This window comes from Caretta caretta, chromosome 18 (genome assembly GCF_965140235.1).
Source record: "Caretta caretta isolate rCarCar2 chromosome 18, rCarCar1.hap1, whole genome shotgun sequence".
NCBI classification, from domain to species: Eukaryota; Metazoa; Chordata; order Testudines; family Cheloniidae; genus Caretta; species Caretta caretta.
In genome coordinates this window covers 22,285,181-22,303,383 of record NC_134223.1, presented here as the reverse complement: position 1 = coordinate 22,303,383, position 18,203 = coordinate 22,285,181, and the positions used below count along the sequence as shown (strand labels likewise).

At 57.0% G+C, this 18,203-nt stretch overlaps 2 protein-coding genes across 2 annotated transcripts in view; both read right to left on the bottom strand.

The window, feature by feature from the left end:
* Positions 1-1,059: 1,059 nt before the first annotated feature.
* The window catches only part of ESPN (espin), a 77,605-nt gene continuing 60,461 nt past the window's right edge, over positions 1,060-18,203 (bottom strand). The window contains exons 10-14 of the mRNA XM_048825235.2: positions 14,140-14,285; positions 11,949-12,224; positions 2,426-2,505; positions 2,322-2,333; positions 1,060-2,117 (exon numbers count right to left, since the gene is read on the bottom strand). Coding sequence (XP_048681192.1) covers positions 1,970-2,117; positions 2,322-2,333; positions 2,426-2,505; positions 11,949-12,224; positions 14,140-14,285 — 662 coding nt within the window. The 3' untranslated portion in view covers positions 1,060-1,969. The remainder of the gene's footprint in view (positions 2,118-2,321; positions 2,334-2,425; positions 2,506-11,948; positions 12,225-14,139; positions 14,286-18,203) is intronic.
* LOC125624489 (espin-like protein) lies at positions 2,426-9,985 on the bottom strand. Its single transcript, XM_048825230.2, has one exon. It carries the CDS (start codon positions 8,569-8,571, stop codon positions 6,868-6,870), a length of 1,704 nt encoding a protein of 567 aa, XP_048681187.2. The 5' UTR covers positions 8,572-9,985; the 3' UTR covers positions 2,426-6,867.

The window sequence follows — 18,203 nt, the reverse complement described above, 5'->3', positions numbered from 1 at the left end:
TTTCCCCGGGTGGAGTAAGGGTGGGCAATCCCAGAAGCTGGGGCCCTGGGCACCCACCTCTGGGCTTGGAAGTGACCCGCTGGAACCTGCCCAGGCCTGGGACTGGAGGGGGAAGGGTATCAGTGGATGTCTGGTGCCTTCTTCCTGAAAACAAACAGATGCCCATGCGGCAGGGGCCGCAACAGGCTGTGACTCACTGGGCAGGTTGCTCAGCCAGCCCCGCACCAGGCATGGAAAGTCCCAGCAGCTTTACAGGGCTGGCACCCATGCTCAGGCTGGCTGCAGGGTTATCAGCTAGTGCGGGCTTCCCACCCTGCCCAGGATCCCAGACTAAGCACAAACCCACTGACAGGAGCCCAGGGCTTGGAAGGCAGGGCCCGGACCCACAGCGAGTGTTGGGGGCGGGGGTGAAGTTTGGTGGGCATGGGCCTGGAAAGCCAGGGGAGGAGGCGGGGAGGAGGGAAGGGAGGGTTGGGCAGGGGCCAGAACCCAGTGCGGGAAGGGGAGGGTTGCGGGGGCAGAGCCCAGGGGAGGGGTCCGTGGGGAGGGGAGGGTTGGGCAGGGGCCAGCAGAGTGGTTGTCGGGGAGGCGGGGGCTGGAGGAGAGCTGGGCCCAGCCAGTAAGCCTTGGAGTGAGGTGGGAGAAGCAATGTCTTGGCCATGCTCTGAGACTGCATTGGGCAGCATCCAGGCAGGCCCAGCATGGATGCAGGGGAGCCCCCAGGGATTCACAACAGGCCTCCCCCTTCCCTGTGGGGGGAGAGGCTGCCCCAGGCGCAGGGCCAGGGTGGCGGTGAGGGCACACGCCCAGCACTGCCCCTCCTCCCGCAGGCTGGCGCTCTGGCACTGGGACCAAGGGAGAGGGGCTGTTGGGGGAATGCCACGAGGCCCAGCCGGCTGGGGGCTGGTGTTAAGCGCACAGGGCACTCCGTGGCCTGTTGGCCTCATGCCCCGGTGCACACCCGGCAGGCGCTCGGAGAGCAGGCCCTGGGCTGCGTGGATAGAGCTCGTTGTGTGGCGGGCGAGAGGGGACCACAGAAGGGAACAGGAAATGCCGGGAGGTGGTTAGTGTTTTATTGGTGAAGATGTAGAAGTTCTAGGTCAGAAACAAGCTGAAAATCTCCCTCTAGAAGCTCCAGGAAACACCAGACAAAAACGTACAGAAAACAGACCGGACCCCCCCTGTTCTAATGGCCATGGTGCCAATGCGGGAGCAGGGGCTAGACGTAATATGGCAGCTGAAGAAACGGCTCGCATCAGCCTGACAGGGGCACAGAACTGTTTTTAACTATAAATTTTCTTTTAAAATGTCCATTTTGCAAAATGAAAATGACACCCAAGCATGGTCTATACGCCAGCATCTACAGGGCACCAACAGAACATATATTAGTAGCAACTGACTCTATGTACACACAACGTTCAGCCTGTCTGCATAGCCTTGTAGGATCTCCACTATTCCTGGTAAAAGTATATTTTATGGTAAACAAATGACTGACAAGGAGTGGAAAGCCTGTGCAAGGGGACACTTAAAGGAATGCTGTTTCGTATTAAGGTGAAGGGAAGGTTTTATGTGGAACAGAACAGGCTACAGAGTCGACCATATTTACAGTCATGAGGCGTTTCTTTTGATCCCATACACAGCTACTTACTGACTTCATTTCACTTGTGAGTTCCACTTTTGAAAACCTTACCCATGCCCTAAAACTCTTTCAAGCTAAGTTGTTTATGGACGTGGAACACCAGGGCGTTGCTAGACAGGGACAGAGTTCTCTGCGATATGTTAGTGGTTACACTTATTGCATTTATTTCATTAGAGGGATGGACACTAGGCCATTAGGTAGGAAATGACTTTTCAGCTGGTAGTGTCTGCAGCGGGGCAGAGCAGCTGGCCCCTCCTCGGCCTACTGAACAGCTCACGTTAAGGAAGAAAGTTCTTAACTTCACAAGAGGAGCAATGGAATATTGAGCGCCTAATGCTTTGCTATATCCCCTTTCTTGAGGATGATTTGCCTTTGCCAGGGGGCTAGTTTTGTCTCATCGTACCCAAGAGTCCTGAGCTTTTCTGACTGCTCTTTCTCCTTCTCCGCCTCTTCTCGCTTCAATTTTTCTTGCTCTTTTCTGTTTAGAAACAAAACAAACATGGGGGTGTTGGTTGCAAAGAGCCGCCTGAGGCTGAACTGGTCGGTGTGGAGCAAGGGTATAAGTAAAGCAAAGCACACAAGCCTGCTTAGTCTGGCCCTGCCAGGGTACAAAGACCTGGCCAGGAGTGAACATACTGGGTTCTTAGGCTACTTGAGAAGTAAATGGAGAAGCAGGACTCACCGTTTTTGCTCTCTGTGAAAACAAGGAGAAAGAAAATACAATTAGCTCCCAGCGGTACAGCTATTGGACAACCACTGTCATGCCCCAGCCCAGGGACAGCTCACCTTTCCTCTTCCATCTTCTTCCGCAGGATCTCTCGCCTCCAGGCTGGCATGGTGGCCAAGCGAGCTTCTTCTTCCTTCTCCTGTAAGACAGTAAAAGGCATTAAGGAGGCCAGCGAGCACCTGTAGAGCTGGAGAGAGGGCAGAAGGGACAGGAGAGCTGATCGGTTGGACTAGGCTGGAGAGCACGTCTCGCCTAGGCCGGCCCTATGGAGCTGGACCAGCCCAAGCAGCGACGAGGGGAGATGGCAGGTCGATTGGGCAGGGCTGCCAAAGGGGGAGAGGGAATTCCATGGCTCTCAGGTGGCGATGAAGCATCTGGAGGAGTTTTGACCCAAGAGGCTGTGGGCAAAGGCAGAGGTGCCACCATTGCCAAGGGCAGGGGAGAACCCTGAGGACACATGGAAGGTTACAAAGAACGGGCCGTTGCCCCCAGAAAGGAGGGTGTGCAACTCACCCCAGGGAACACAGCAATGGAGAGCGAGGCACCACCACTTCCCTGACGCAGCAAGCCCTGAACAGGGAGTAGCTGTGGCTAGAGTCAGACAGCTCTGGGAGGGCCAGGCCCCACTAACACACGCACCCCCACCTGGCCAAAAGTCAGCAGAAATCTCCTCAGCTGAGCGGCTTGGACTGGAGAGGAGGGACACTTGGATAGCTCCTGGTACCCGGGGCTGGCCAGAGCTTAGCAGAGCCGTTAGGCAAGGGGCCAGGAGCTCAATGCTCCACTTTTGCTGAAGGGCTGAAATTCACAGGAGACATCGTGCTGAGCGGGACATGGGATCTGCGGCCAGCAGAGGTTGCTGCCTCGAAGGAGCTGGAGGGTTGTTTGTACGGGCACCATCCTGCCTAGGGCCTGCCTAAGAGCAAAGTAGAAATGGCACCGCATGGAGGGGCAGATGCATGCCCTGCTTCTGGCTGGCTACACACCGGGCTCCTCTGCTGGCTGGGAACGCCACATGGGCCTTTTCGCAAATAATCCCTCCAGCGTTCCCAGTCCATTGCTGTCCATTGCTGCACGAGCTGTGTGTGCGTGGGTGGGTGTGTCCGCAGCCCCTCTGTCCAGCTTGCTAGGACAGTTCTCAGGCACAGCTGGGGGCATCTCTCGGGACCACGGCAGGGGATGGGTTGTGTGACTCAGTGAACTCGAGCCAGAGGAAGAGTGGTGGAGGATTGCTGCAAGCTGGCGATGGCTGATCTCAACACTGCTTGGCAGGGGAGCTCACACGCAGCCAGGGCCAAACTGGTCCAGCCTAGGCAGTAGCCAGTGCAAGGTTCCCATGGTCTCCCCAGCACTCTGCCTCACCCTGCCTTGGAGAGCCCCTTTGGGATGGGAGAGGTTAGTTCAGCATCCTCCCTCTGGGCAGTTGGTGGCTTTGCCCGTTAGTGCTAGCCCAGGGGATGTTATTTTAGTGTTTGATGAGGGAATGGGACTAAAAGCACCAGCCTCCCCCGGGCCACCAAAGAGTTGGCCAACAGGACCGTCTTTCAGCCTTTACTTCCAGAGATAGATTTGAACGGGCAGGGCCAGGCCTGCTCTCCGTCCCAGCAGTGTGATCGCAGAGTAACTCCACAGGATGGGATCCTGGCCCTTACGCCTCAGTCTTCAGCCAAGTGCTAACGATGGGCGACCAAGATGGGACCCAGTGTGGGGGCGCAGATTCCTCCAGATCTACTGCTGCAGGCCTCTTATGCCTTCCCCTGGGGCACGTGGCGCTGGCTGCTGTCAGACACGGCTCTCGGGGCTCAGCCCCATGTCCCTACAGCCGATCACTGCTCCCCCAACCAAACCACTCCCCTAAGACTGAAAGAATGAACCCGGCCTGGTGTGGGACCGGTCGCCTTTGGCTACAGACAGATGGCTTCTTCTCTGGGGCACTCTGACCACAACGCAGGCAACAGCCGAGCTCTTGGCATCGAAGGGCTGGGCAGGACTAAAGCCATGTGGGAAGTCCAGGGTTCGGCACATGTCCTGACTAATCAACAGTGCCACGCATCGGAGGCAGCACCTGTGGAGCGAGCAACCCTTCCCCTAACTCCCCCTTTCCCAGGTCGCTTGATGGTTTCCGAGGAGCCGGTTCTCACCACTGCGTGCCTCCGCTTTTATGTGCATCAGCGGGAGAAGAGTCAGCGAGCTCTCGCCTGCACCAGCCCCCAGCCTCTCAGGCAGCGTTGGGGGCGTGACCTGGTGGGACGCTCCGTGGCATGGCTCTGCTGCCGTCTAACTCCTGCTTTGGTTGCGAAGAGCGACGCTCGCAGCCCCGGAAAGTCTGCCAGCCTCTTTTGGCTGGTGCGTCCCATGGGAGCGAGCTCTTGGATAATTCCTGGCTTGTGCTGGGGATGCTGGGAGAACAGCCCCTCTCGTGTCCCAGCGGGTTTTGGAACCAGGCTTGGCAACAGACCAGGCCCTGAAATGTGACTGGGATGGAGTTAGAGTCAACTACATCCTGCCCTACGAGCTCAGAGCTGGGGCAGCATTCAGGCTGGTCCTGGTTTCATCTGTGTGTCTCCATGAGACAGGGCCCAACCCTGCCACCACTGAAACCACTGGCAGCAGGATCGGGCCCACAGGGCCATGCCAGATGGAAGTTTCCCCACACATTATGCTTGGATCACTCATCCCTGCTGTCTAGCCTGATTACTGGCCCATGGAAGCTTGAACCCTCAGGGCTACTCCCTGGGCTGGGGGCTCCAACAGCCCAGTGTTAGCAGAAGTGAGGCTTGTCAGACACGGGGCTGCCCGCACAATCTCCCATTAGCAGGACCAAGCCATGCTCTCACCACCAAACCAACCTGCTGCTTGACAGTGCAAGAGTGCCGTCCTTCAGGGCTTTCCTGCTGCTGGCACAGCTACGGTGAAGGATTTTTATATGCCACCCTCCCCCACACCCCCCATCTTTTCCTTTCTTTAAAGTTGGCTGTTTTGATGCTGCAGGAACCAGGCTAGTCGCTGGGCACTGGGCTTCAGGCCACATTCACCAGGACAAATATACATCTGGCCCTATTCCTTGGGTGTTTGCAGGACACTTGGCTTGGAACAGCCAGTGCCCCAGAGCAAGGTGTCGAGGGTCCCAAATCCCACTGAAACAGCCTCGACACTCCCTTCCGAGAGCAGAGAGCTTTATTCCTTCATTGTCACAAGCAGTGTCAGGGAAGATGCAAAACGCGCACAGACACACCCTCCCCCCATTTAAAGCAAACCTCATTTCCAAATGTCTATACAATAAACACTCTGGTCCTATTTCCATTCCAAGCCATGCACATTCCACTAGGGCAAGCTTGGGACTCTTGGGAATCTTCAAAGAACAATGTGGTCCAAGTGGTCTTTAGTTTGAAAGCACACAGCATCAAAGGGAATTCTCCACACGGCTTTAACATGATACGGAATTGCTAATCTGGTTGCAGAACCATGCACTGTGAGACCAATTAGTACAGCACTCAGCCTGTGCTCAGTATGGACCCAGGGCAACACTGGTGCGTTCCTCCGCCTCGCCAGAGGAAGGATGGGGATGCTCATACCAGTTCCTACTCCCAAATCACTCTCTTCCCAGCTAAAGGAAACATTAGCTAAAGAAGTGTCTGTAAAATGCAGAAAACTGGAGAAGCTTGTGTCATAGTACATTTGTCAGGGATTAGCTCTTCCTCCAGCTAATTCAGAACTACAGCAAATGTACACGCTGCTCGAGAGGAAAATCCATGGACCACCTCCTACGGAAAACGGCAAACAGCCACAGCGTCACGTGACACATGGTTACAGTCGCACCCTGGTCAGTTCAGCCAGCAGGGAGCACGCAAGAAGCTTCTCTTGAGAAAGAAGGACTCTGAGACGGTCCATGTAGGGAATTCAGGATTCAACAGAGCAGTGCAGACTCTGGGACTAATCCTGCAGTTCTTATGCAAACCAAACTGCCATTGAGGTCACAAGTTGCTGAAGCCCATGGGAGTTCTGCCTGAGTAACAACTGCAGGATTGGGGCCCCTCTGACGCTACTTATATGAATACTAAATTGTTTCTATTCAGAGTCCCTAGTCTGCCCAGTAGAATCCTGTACTGGGTTCAGCCGGGGAATATGTGTTTCTTTGTTCTGTTTTATAGCTCTTCACCTAGCCATCACATAAAATGATTACAGGCCTCTCCCCAAAGTTTGTCTTGGGCTCAGACAGGTTGGGCTCAGTTCATCTTGGAAATACAATGGGTCCCTCAACTAATTAACTGAGCCAAACAGCCCTTGTCAAGTCCTCTGGGGCCGGCGCACGTTTGATTGTCCCCTGCTGTCACTGGAGCTGCTTCTCAGCCAGCAATTCCCTCTATGAGATGGACCAACATCCCACCTCAAAGAGGATGCGATCGCCTTTACCTGCGACTTGTGAGCCGTGTGGGGCAAGGGCACGGAGGCCCCTGCCTGCTTCTGAGACAGCGTGCGCTGGGCACTGCTGGGGGGGCGCTCAGATATCAAACATCTCCGCCTCCTTCTCTTTCCAGAAGGAGAAGCTACGGTCTATGTAGCGACAAATGTCCTCGTTGCTGAACTCCCCTAGCTCGGAGACTAGCTGGATGGAGCTCTCCCTGCTCTTAGGGGCAGGGGCAAGGCCCAGTTCATCGGGCGCTGGAGCGGGCTGTGGGGCATCACTGACTAAGCTCTGGGAGGATTCCTGATGGAGCAGCAGTGGAGGCTGGGTTCCTGCTGGGAGCTCTGGTTCCGCTGCGGCCGCTGGCTCCGGCTCCAGGCTGTCCCCAAAGAACTCCTGTTTGAGATCTTCGAAGCCATCCAGCCAGTCCCGCTTCCCGGCCTCGATCTCCTCCATCACCACCTTGTGGAACTGGCGGATGAGCTCCCAGCTGTGGCTGCCCAGCCGGTCAAACATCTCGTAGCACAGAAGGTGCCGGAACTTCCTCTCCTCGCGGCTCATGCTCATCTCCAGGAGCTGGAAGTAGCCCAGCATGAAGAGGTCCAGCGTCAGGCTGCCGTATGCTGCTGGGGAGCCACAGACGCGCGGCAGGAAGTGCTCGGGCCAGTACAACATGCTAGCACGGCTCAGGCGGCGGATCTGCCGCGTCGGGACCTGGCTGATGATGGTTCTCCAGTGGGCGATCAGCTTCCCCACCACCTGCCTTTGCTTCATGAAGTACAAGAGCCGGTCATCCTCGCTGGGTTTCTTCCCGGTCGCCATGGGGAGCGGGGCGCTGACCTCTGAGTCGAGCGTTTCGGCGAGCCCCATTTTCCTCTTGGGGCGAGCGTGGCTAACCGACTCGGTGAACGTCCACTTCTTCCAGTGCTCCAGGAAGAGGTAGACGATCCGCTCCTTCCGCATGTCAATATAATCCTGCACGCAGCTCAGCTCCGTCTGCACGGGGAGGCTTCTGGTCAGGTGGTCGGCACTAAATAGGGCCTCCCCGAAAGGCTCCGTGGCTGCACTCTGTGTCTCTGTGTCTCTGGAGGGCCGGGGCCCAGCTTCGCAGTAGGGCAAGGGAGCCTGCTCTAGCGTCCTGGGTGGCTCTATGCCATCCGCTGCAGCATCTTCGCTTAGTGCACTGAACAGATCGCTGCTCGTTATATAATCCTCCTCCAGGATGGGCTCTCGGCCGTAGCTGTATGGCATGGTTCCCACAGGCAGGGACCTCTTCCGCTTGTACACCCTGCTGGACACAGCCTCCAGCAGCTGGCACTGCGTGTGCAACTCATAGTTGGCCTTCAGGTTCTTCACCGACACACCATATTGCACAATCTCCTTCTCCACCTCCTCCCGAGTGCAGCTGAAGGACTGCGATCTCCCGATGTTAGCAGAGCCCTCTTTTAGCGGTGCTGCCTTGGGCGAGGTGCTCGCGGCCTGTCTCGTGTGCTCGGATGTGTCGGGGCTCACCATATCTGCCAGGTTGACTGCCTTGCCCCCAAGCATAGCCAGGAGAATGGCCATGCTCTTTAGGAGAGTGGAGATTTTGCTGCACCAGGCCGGGAGGTCATCGGCTTGGCCTTGCATGCGCTTGGGGTTTGCCGTGAAATGCTCCTTTGCCAAGGCAGCAGAGAGTGGTAGGAGCTGCTGCATTTCGTGTTCCAGCTGTTCCAGCTCCGTCTCCACCTTCTGAACTTTGTGCATCACTTGGAGGCTCTCGATTTGCTTCTCAATGCGGATTATGTCCTCCTCAGTCATCAGCTGTCCGAAGGGTCCCAGAATGCCATTGTGTGCATGGGAATACCTCCAGCCTTCGTGATTGTAGTAACTCTCGGTCCCAAGCTAAGGCAGGGGGGGAAAAAACATCTCCCTCAGGACAGAGCTCCACATTGTCCTTTCTCTGCACACACTCTAGACTTTACATGTCCTTAGTGGTGTAATGGCAATGGGCAGGCTGGAAATACTGAGCGCAAGGAGAGGGCAGGGGAGTGTAGACAAAGGCAGACGATACAAAGCAAATGGAGTGAGGGAATGAGGCTGGAGGAGAGAGCCTTACTGTTTGCATTGCGCACGCTCTGCTGGAGAGAGAACTTTGCTAAGAATATGTTGTTGCTAGTCCCTGATCAAAGGATACAGCAGCAGATGCTTCCAGGAACCGCTCACTCATTACACCACTGAATGACCATGTAAGACATTTAAACCTGCAGTATCTTCTCCGTATGAAATGGGAGAGTTGAGGGGTTTGGCTTTGTTCATAAACCTCCCCTCGGTCCTCATTTTAAAGTAGAAAATGGCAGCTCTGTCCCGCTGCCCAGCTTGGGCGATCGTTGGTTCGGATGGAGTGGGTACCCTCTACCAGCTGTTAATGGCTGATACGTGATCAGCTTTCAGCTCCGGTGACAGGCATAGCTCATATTCGATAGCCCCGCATGTGCTAAATACTGCAGTTTAAATGCATCTCAGAGTTGACCAGAGCACTGCAAAGAGCTCAGCCTCATGCAGAATGCTTCAATTCATGCAGAACTCTCCACAGCACACACAAATCTTAACGGGTCAAACGTTTCTGAAGGGAAGCAAGTCCTCCGTGTGAACAAGGCACGTATTGCACGCCCAGAAGGAAAACACTGGAGACTGGGCTTCGGCCTTAACAAACTGTGTCTAAACGAAAATCCAAGCCCAGAAACCAACTGGAGAAAAAGAGACTTTTCAAGCTGAGAGCTCCAATAATACCTTGCACCCCCAAATCACTGACTCTTAGGGTCACTTTCTAACAGCGCTGAGATGGCCTGGCTGGAGGGATTGCGCAGTGGCAGGGTTTTATGGTAGGTTTTAATGGATTTCTTTAGAATGAATCCTTCACAACTGACCATTTACACAGCTGTAAGAGCCCTGCCAGGGGTAGGTGGCTCCAGCCAAATGGAGCTGACATCAGAACTGCTGAGATCCATTTGAGCAGGAGTCTGAGGAAGGATGGCTCCCCATGAGGACACAACCAGGCCAAGTCCTGCCAGGATAGGCTAGCAGACCGTTCTGGCTACTGCCCCGGCTGTGAGCTCCCTCTATTTCCGAGTCCAGCTGGCATGGCTGTTGCCAGGTCACTAGTCCCTTACCCAGCATGCTCTGGCAGCTCCTACAGCAGCCCTGGGGCTGAGCCGTGGTCCTGATTACCTACCCCGGAGCCCGTTCCATTAATAAAAAGCTTCCTGCTGCATCAGTCAGGGCTGAGATTTCTCAAAGCCCACTAGCTGCACTAACCCCCATTACCCTGGATGGGGGCCGTGCGTGGGACACTGATCAATTGTCTGGTCAGCTTCAGAAATCTCCGCCCAGCCTCCCTCTTCAGAGAATCCAGCCGGAGCAAGGCAACGCACGCTGTGCCAGGGTGGGGGGAGCCCCGTGGTGGGAGTCGATACAGGTGCTGTGGGGTGCAAACCCTCACCACACTCCGGTGGGAATGTCGCTGCAGTGGAGGGAGGGGCCCAGCTCCCCAGGGCTCTGTCCAGCGAAGGCGGATGTTCATGCAGTTGGGGGAAGGGTTCTTTCCTTTCGCCAGGAGCCAGATTGCTGCTGCTCATGCTACTAGTCGGACTCCTCCAGAGGGACCCGCGCTGTGGCCGGGTCTCCTAGGGTCTGGCGCTGTCCCCATCACCTCACCATTGTACTTCAGCTATTGCGCCTCCCATGCTAACGAGAAAATCCCGAGTCGATGCTGTGGAACACCCACCTCATCTGCAAAGGTCTTAAATACGGGTTGACCGTGATACTTCCCCTGGCCTCCCTGCCCAGTCTGTTTACCCACTTTGCTCCGCATTTGGTTTCTGCAACGAGCCCAGGCTGACATGAGAGCGAGCGTCTCTGCAGGGCTGAAAGCAGCCGCTCGCTTGCCTCTGCTCTTGGACAAAGGTGTCAGCCAGACTGCATGTTCCTTCCGCCTGGGGCTGTCTCTCATGCTAACATGCCTTGAACTGCGGGTGGCTCCTATGTGGCCCTGCTCTGGTTCTCCAGGACATGCCAGCCAGCCTTGCCTTCCATGGATCCTGTCTCTGCAGCCCTTGGGGAACCGCAGTCAAGAAGCAGCTTAGCAAAGACTGAGCTCTGGGATGGCTTGTGGCTTCGGCTTGCCTCTGGGGAGGTTTTACATCACAAAGCCTTCTTCCCGCTGTAGGGCTACCATGGCTGCCTGGAAGGACGGAAGCCTGTCTGGGTGTGTCAGTAATGAGTGCACACCTAGTGTGGCTGCTTGGGCCCTAGCGCAGCAGGGTGTGCGTGGGTACAGACAGACCGTGCTGCACAAGTGCACCTTGGCCTCCCGCTGTCGTACCGAGCCTCACTGATGTACTCGCTGAGCGGTTCCCCCTGGTGTGAGCAAGGATGGCATGACCCATCCCTTCGCTGGCACCTGAGCCAGAGCAGGTGGGAGCCTCTCCACTCATTGCTGGGGGTGGCCCCTCTGGGCCTAGGTGTGGGGGAGCCAGGCTGTCGAGTCAGACCCCGACCCCAGCACTCTCTGATGAACACCCTAAGTGAGTGGATGTGATGGCGTACCAGCTTGCAGCTGCTGTCTGGGCAATGCTGAGTAGAATGCAAGATGTGTTTCTGCAAGTGCAAAACCCTGAACTCCTGCCTATAGGCCCAAGGGAAACTGGGGGTTAACAGGTGGTTTATGGGTTAGACGCTGGGCTGTCTGCTTTTCCTGTAGCCATTGAGATAAAGTCGCAGGCGCTGTTGGATGCCCTTCTCTACTAGCTGGTCACGTGTAATGACTCCTGCTTGTTTAGCTTTATCAACACCAGGAGCTGCTGCCTGGAACCAGCCTAACCTGCACCAGGGCTGCTAGCCTGCACCAAGCCTTGATGATTGCCTCTCCCATAATGCACTTTGCCGGCTGGGAGGGATGAGGGGTTTTTCCTCTACCTGTCCCAGAGGCCCAAATCCTGCCCTGTGCAGCCCAGCTGGCCATCCTGTGTTTCCCCATCCCGCTTTCTGAGTCACCCTGAGCCGCCGGGTCCAACCCAAGGGCGGTTAGAACGGCTGCCTCAGGCCCCTCTCGCAGCCTCGGCCCCGTCACAGCACACGGCAGGGGATGGTCACAGCACACCGCACTCCAGCACGTGGAGGGCCCCCCTCCCTCTTACCTTGCGCTTTTGCTCCTCCTCTTCCTGGATCTTCATCTGCAGCTTCCGCACCATCACCTGCCTCTTCCACTCGGGGATGGGCCGCCCCTGCTCGTCGTGGGTGGGGATCAGGGACTCGATGTCCAGCTGGCTGGGCTGCCCCGAGGCCATGAGCGGCGAGTTGCCGTTGATGACCGGCTCAGGGGAGCTGGTGGCCCAGGGGACGGAGGCTGTGTCGGGCGTGGTCGGTGGGGTGAGTGTCCTTGCGGGGGACAGGGAGGAAGCTGCAGTCTCTAGCTGGATGGCAGAAAGAGGAGAGGGCTTTAGTTCAGGGAATGGCGTGACACAAGGGAGATGCTACGTGAGAAGGCGCTCGCTCCGAGAAAAGCTACCCCTCTCCCCGCGGGAGGGAGCCCAAGATCCTGGTCATCCGTGGACTCCCTCTGCCCCATGCTGGCAGTCCTTAATTTGTGCTAGGGCTTGCTGGGGCTGAGCCCCGGCACCTCTGGGCCCGGCACTTCAGAGTCCCAGCACCTCTAGATTTGCTGCGTCAGTTATGAAAGTTAAAAAATTGCTTGAGTCCTGTCCCCTCTGTCATTACAAAGTAAGTCCGGTGTGTGGGACTGTGATGAAGTGGGACTGTTCTTAACGTTTCCTCTGAATAGTGTGGGGGTGCCTCAGTTTCCCCTAGGCAGTTCTTAAGTATCTAGGTGGTGGGGTGAGGGTGTATGATCATTGCAGAGCCCTAGAGGGCAGGTGTGTGCAGGGGTCTGGACACACAGAATGGCCGACACCCTGTTTCCTGGCAACTGATGGCCTGGGCCCTTCCCCCCTGCAAGGTGAGAGCTAAAGGGTTGGAGAACAAAGGAATCAGGTGACCTCCTGGCCTGGGGAAAGGAACAATGCCCAGAGGAGGAGGGGCTGGAGGGGGAGTCAGTTTGGGGCTGGCTGGGACATGGAGTGAAGGGCAGATGTGGTTGTCTGGCTCACTGCCCCCCAAAATGGACCCAGCTGAGGGGTCCTGTTCTCTGCACCTACAAGCTCTGTGTTAGACCATGTTCCTGTCGTCTAATAAACCTTCTGTTTTACTGGCTGGCCGAGAGTCACGTCTGACTGCGGAGTGGGGGTGCAGGACCCTCTGGCTTCCTCAGGAGCCCCACCTGAGCGGACTCGCTGTGGGAAGCGCACGGAGGGGCAGAGGATGCTGAATGCTCCGAGGTCAGACCCAGGAAGGTGGAAGCTGTGTGAGCTGTGTGCCCTGCAGACAGGCTGCTCCCAGAAAGGAGACTTTCCCAGAGTCCTGCCTGGCTTCATAGGGAGCAGTTCCCGAGCATCGCCCGGGGACTCCGTGACAGGGACATTCTGTGCTGGGGAGCCGTGGGGACCAAGCCCCTTCCTCCAGGTGTCTGAGCCATTCCGGAGTGGTGCTGAGCTTTGCCATTCTCCTCCCCTCACCCAGCATCTGTTGTATGGGGCAGCGCCTGCCTCTCGCTCGGTGCTTGTACAGCGCCTGGCACAGCAGATCCTGGGGCCTTGGGGTGCAGCGTGAGACCCAGAACTGAATTCTACAGGAGGGCTCAAACAGCCCAGGGACAGGAGCCTCTTTCCTGTCAGACCTGTTGAACCCGTCCATGCGGAAGCCTCACAGCGGCCCCCGGCCTCAGGCAGCCCTGCGTCTGGGGGCCAAGCCAGCTCCGGGGATGCTCTGGGGATTCCCCACCCCAGCACTCCCTAGGAGGGCTGGTGTCCCTGTTTGAACAGCTGCTCTTGGCTGGGGTAAGCCCCCTTCTTTGCTGGGTGCTTGGCTCCCGGGGGAAGGTTACATTGACTCCTGGCCAGGGCGCTCTGTGGGGAGGGGGCTCAGGGGCTGCGGGGGGGGGGAGGCCTGCCATTGCCTGGGTTTTAGCACGGGAGTACCCAGCCCATTCAGGGCAGATCTCTGCCCATGACTCCCCAGGGCTGGGAGCAGCGGCTGTCTCCTGTGGAAAGTGCCCTCCCTCCTGGGCCCCCAGCCCCCCCTCCCCAGCGGCTCCCTGCTTACAGCACAAAGCGGATCATGCTAAATTTTGCTGAGGATTCCAGCTGGTTGTGACAACTGCAGCCAATCAAATTTGCCGCCCTTAATTAAAAAGTTAATCCAGTTCCTAACCCAGCTCCCCGTCCCGTGGAGCTGAGCGGGGCCCGAGTGGAGTGGGGCCAGCCAGTCACCTACATTGGCCCCTGCCTGGCCGCTGCCTGAGAAGACAGTGGTGAGGCCTTTGCTCTGCGGAGTCGGCTTGAGGCTCTTCCCAGCCTTGATCTCTGCCAGCAGCTCGGAGTTGTCACCGGTTGGGGACATCATATTGAACGACTTGGAACCTGGCAGGAGGAAGAGGGGATGTGGTGAGGAGACTCACAGCAAACTCACCCCAGGGCTTTGCTAGGCCTGGCCCCCCAGAGCCCCGAGCCAGCGGATGTGGCCCCAAACTGCACCTTGGAGCTCAGCAGTTTCGGGCCACTTTGAACAGGGGGAGAGTAATCGCAGAGTCAGGGGCCCTGTGGGCAGCTTCGCTCCAGGCCCGCTGCTGCGGCTGAGCTCCCCTGCAGCGAGACGGGGAAGAGGCATTGCCCACGCAGGCAGCTCCCAAGCACCTGGGGCATTAGAGGTCAAAACCAACCCTGAAAGTGCGAGGCAGCTGGCACAGGTCCCAGAGCTGCTGCATTCTGCCTGCTGATGGACGGCAGGGCCCAGCCTTGCAACAGCTGAGTCTGGTTACAGCCCCCGGCCACAATCAGATGGGAGGGAAGACACCCTCTGAGCCATCTGAAATCACCTGGGGAACCTGCCCACCCTGAACTCTGAACCTGGAGATGAATCACCGTCTAATCTCAGCCATCTCCTGCAGCTGCTTCCCCTACACCTGCCTCTGGCTAAGCCTAGCGCCTCGGGTGCTTTGGGCCAGCTCACCCTCAGCTCAAGTGGGCTGTGCAGGGCAGAGGGCTCAGGAATCACACCCCTGCTGGGTCCTCAGGAAGGGGTTTTACTTGCATGGGGTGTGGGCATGGTGAAGCCAGGCAGTGCTCTGCTGCCCCAGCATCATCCTGCTCTGGGGCCTAGGGCTCTTCTGGCCAAGTGGGGGGATAGTTCCCCCAACTGCCTCCTCACAATGTTACTGCCCCACAACGGAGATGGCTCCCTGTTGCTCTGAAACGACCCCGAGCCCCAGCGGGGCCAGCGCCCAGGCATGACCTCCAAACACCTCCCTTTGGGGTGTCCTCCCCTCTCCCCAGGCTGGAACGGGGAATCTCTCATGAATTCCTTTCCTTGGCTGCTCCTATTGCCAACGCGCTGCCCCTCGGAAATGCAACTGATTCTACACCAAGTGCTACAACCTAATTACTCAGCAGACAAGGAAAATGAAGTTTAAAAAGATGCTCACATGTAGTTAAAGCGCAACACAGTGGGGTCCGGGTTCATGACTGGGCCCCCAAACACCACAACAAGACAAATCATGCAGCTCTCGGGGCTCCCGGAGCATTCCCCCCTCCCGCAGAGGAATATCCACAGGGGAGAAATCTCCTCTTGCCCTAGCGAAATCCTGGCTTCCTAGATCCAGAACAAGTGTGGCCCCAGACAATTACTGGGAGGGAAGGGCCCTCACTGCTCGGGGTTGTTTCGGAGCCACAGGGAGCCGTCTCTGCTGTGGGGCAGTACTTGGACTCAGCACTGGGAAGTCTGCAAGCCTTTCAGATACCAGAAAACACAAAGCAGGAAACCAGACGGCACCACCTCCTCCAGAGTGCAAACTCCACTGAGTCGCCAATGGGCTGAGTGGAGAAGGAGGCAATCAAAGGAAGGAGCTGGCTGTGTGCTGCCCTTAAGACCCAGAGCTCTTTCTGTGCCTCACGAGCTGATCCTACAGAGCCTGCGGAAACACCAGCATCTCCACCAGCATCTCCACCGTGCAGCCCCCTCCCTCCAGCCCGCGAAGCAGGGCTCCGCCAGAGAGCTGCACACCCTGGAAATCGTTCGACAGCCCTGTTGCCTTTGCGGCAGCAGGATTTCCCTGTCTTGACTGGTCACTTCTGAAATGAAGCCTCAGCAGTAACTCTGCAGCCAAAGTTAAAGACGTACTGGCTAAGAATAAAACCGAGCACACTCACACGGGAAGTCAGGAAATGGACCCAGCCTGGCAGCCAGGGGCAGCCCGGTTCCTAATGGCCCCACGAGCGCTGAGCTCTGCTGGCAGGCTGACTCAGCAATGGGCTTCTCTTTTGCCAGCAGCACTGCCGTGCCACTAAGCCCGTGCCCCGCGCCCAATCCCTCGCTACCAACCCCATACTTGCCTTCCATGTGTGAAGCAACAGTCAGGTAAGGTTAAGAAGGGATAAAGCCGGCAGCTGCGGGGTCAGAACAAGGTCAGCCAGGTAAGCCCAACTTTCTAGTGCTCTTGAGCTTCACTAAACAGTGAAATCCAGTCTGAGCGCAGCCCTGCCAGGGCCAGGCTAGCCCAGAGGAGAGCAGGGCCACCTGGTGCCTGAAGATGCCTGTCCGGTTGGTTGCTGGCAGTATCTACAGAACTATTCTCCCCTTGCTGGGTGCCTTCAGCCCCCACAAAGCAAACCTTCAGCATACACGGGAGATGAGTTTGCCCTGCAGCCAAGTAGCCCTGTTTCTATAGGACGTTCTGATCATCTAACCTATCAGCAGTACCTGGTCCCACTGCTCTTGCAGGCAAACCATTAGCTACAGCTTAATTAGCTAACAGCTCTACAGCAGTTGGAAACACTAATATTCTGTGCGAGCTAAGAATTCTTGCTGCTCTTTGCAAAGACTTGCCCTGTTTTGCTTTGTCTACGGCTGTGCGTATTATGCAGCCCCAATGCTCCGGTCGACAAAACTCGCCAGCCCTTTTACCCACCATAGGTCCTGTGCCATGTGAGTGGAGTCTCCTAATGAGCCGGTATGTGGCAAGGAGGCAGAGTGCTTTCCCAGCTGTCCTCCTGCCGGAGCGAATGAATGGGCTGAAGCGCGTTTCCTTCTTGGCTGAGGCTGCGCAAGTGGACAAAAGGCTGTTTGGCTTTAATGGCCCACTTGGGAAAATGAAACGTCGTTAAGCGTCTGCTGCGCCCCCCAAATCCTCCTGGATTCAGTGGTAATAAGACCAAGCACTGAACGGCTGCCAAACTGTAAACAGTAATAAGCTGTTGATGGCAAAAGACATGGTGGTATTCACGTGTCCAGCTAATGCTGGCCGTATGAACACGCACAAAGGCCCCACTGTGCAGTCTGCAGGGGATTCATCTTAGAGCTTTTAGGGGTTTCCTAAGGAGCCAGGGCTCGAACCAGCCCAGTTGCTGCTGCTCTTCCCGATGCAGCTCAGCGTGTGGGCTATGAGAGCTGCACCAGGCACCCCAGTCCCATTCATGTACCGACAGCACTGGCTACACTGAGCGCCCAGCCCTGGGGCCAGCCGTTACTTTGCAATTTCAGTAAAAGGGACGGTCACGCTGATTTCCTCACCCGCCAGTCTGACCCTGCTGCCTGGACTGCAACGCGACCTGGATCGTGGCCCCACGCTGCTACCAGCATCCAAATTACCGAGGCTGATGGCGCACTCAGGGAGGGGTTTTCCCTGGTCGCCAATGGCAGTTTTACCACTGATTTCAAGGGGAGCAGAGTTGGGCTAAAGCCGAGTACTTTGGAAAACCCGACCCTACTTGTGTGTGTTGCCGTCCTGCTCTCTCTCAGCCCGGGCAGTGGAAGTGGGACCTTTGATGTGTTTCAATATTGCAAATACTTGTGTTTGTTTAAAACAAACTATGTCCCCTGCCATTTACTCCCCTCCCACTTCTGGGCCTGGCTAGCTCAGGGGAAGGAGACTCGTACAAACTCTCAGTGAGGGGCCAAGGTGCCTGCCTGGCCCAGTCAGGCTGGACATGGGACAGCGAGTGCCCAGGTCAGAGCTCGGCTCCGTTTCCCCAGAGCTGGGATGTGCAGACAGATTGCAAAGGGGTCCTGCTGGCCCATTGCAAACACCCCTGGCAGGTCTGCTCTGCCCTGGGGTGCCCCCAAGCTGTGTGGTCCTGGAGGAGTGTTAAACTGTGGGGTGTGGTGGGGAGACCCTCACAACCAGGCCGAGTCAATTAGCACAACTGGGGCCCCTGTTGGGGTGCACACAGAATGGGCCCTGCGGCCTCCTCCTTGCCACTTGCTGGGGTGGGTGCTGGGTCGGGGGGGCCAGGTCCTGCTGCCCCAGCCAGTGCTGCCAACCGCCGAGTTTCCAGCACTGCTGA

Coding starts and splice junctions, on each gene's coding strand:
- LOC125624489 (XM_048825230.2), bottom strand. CDS start 8,571: ATGACTGAGGAGGACATAATCCGCATTGAGAAGCAAATCGAGAGCCTC.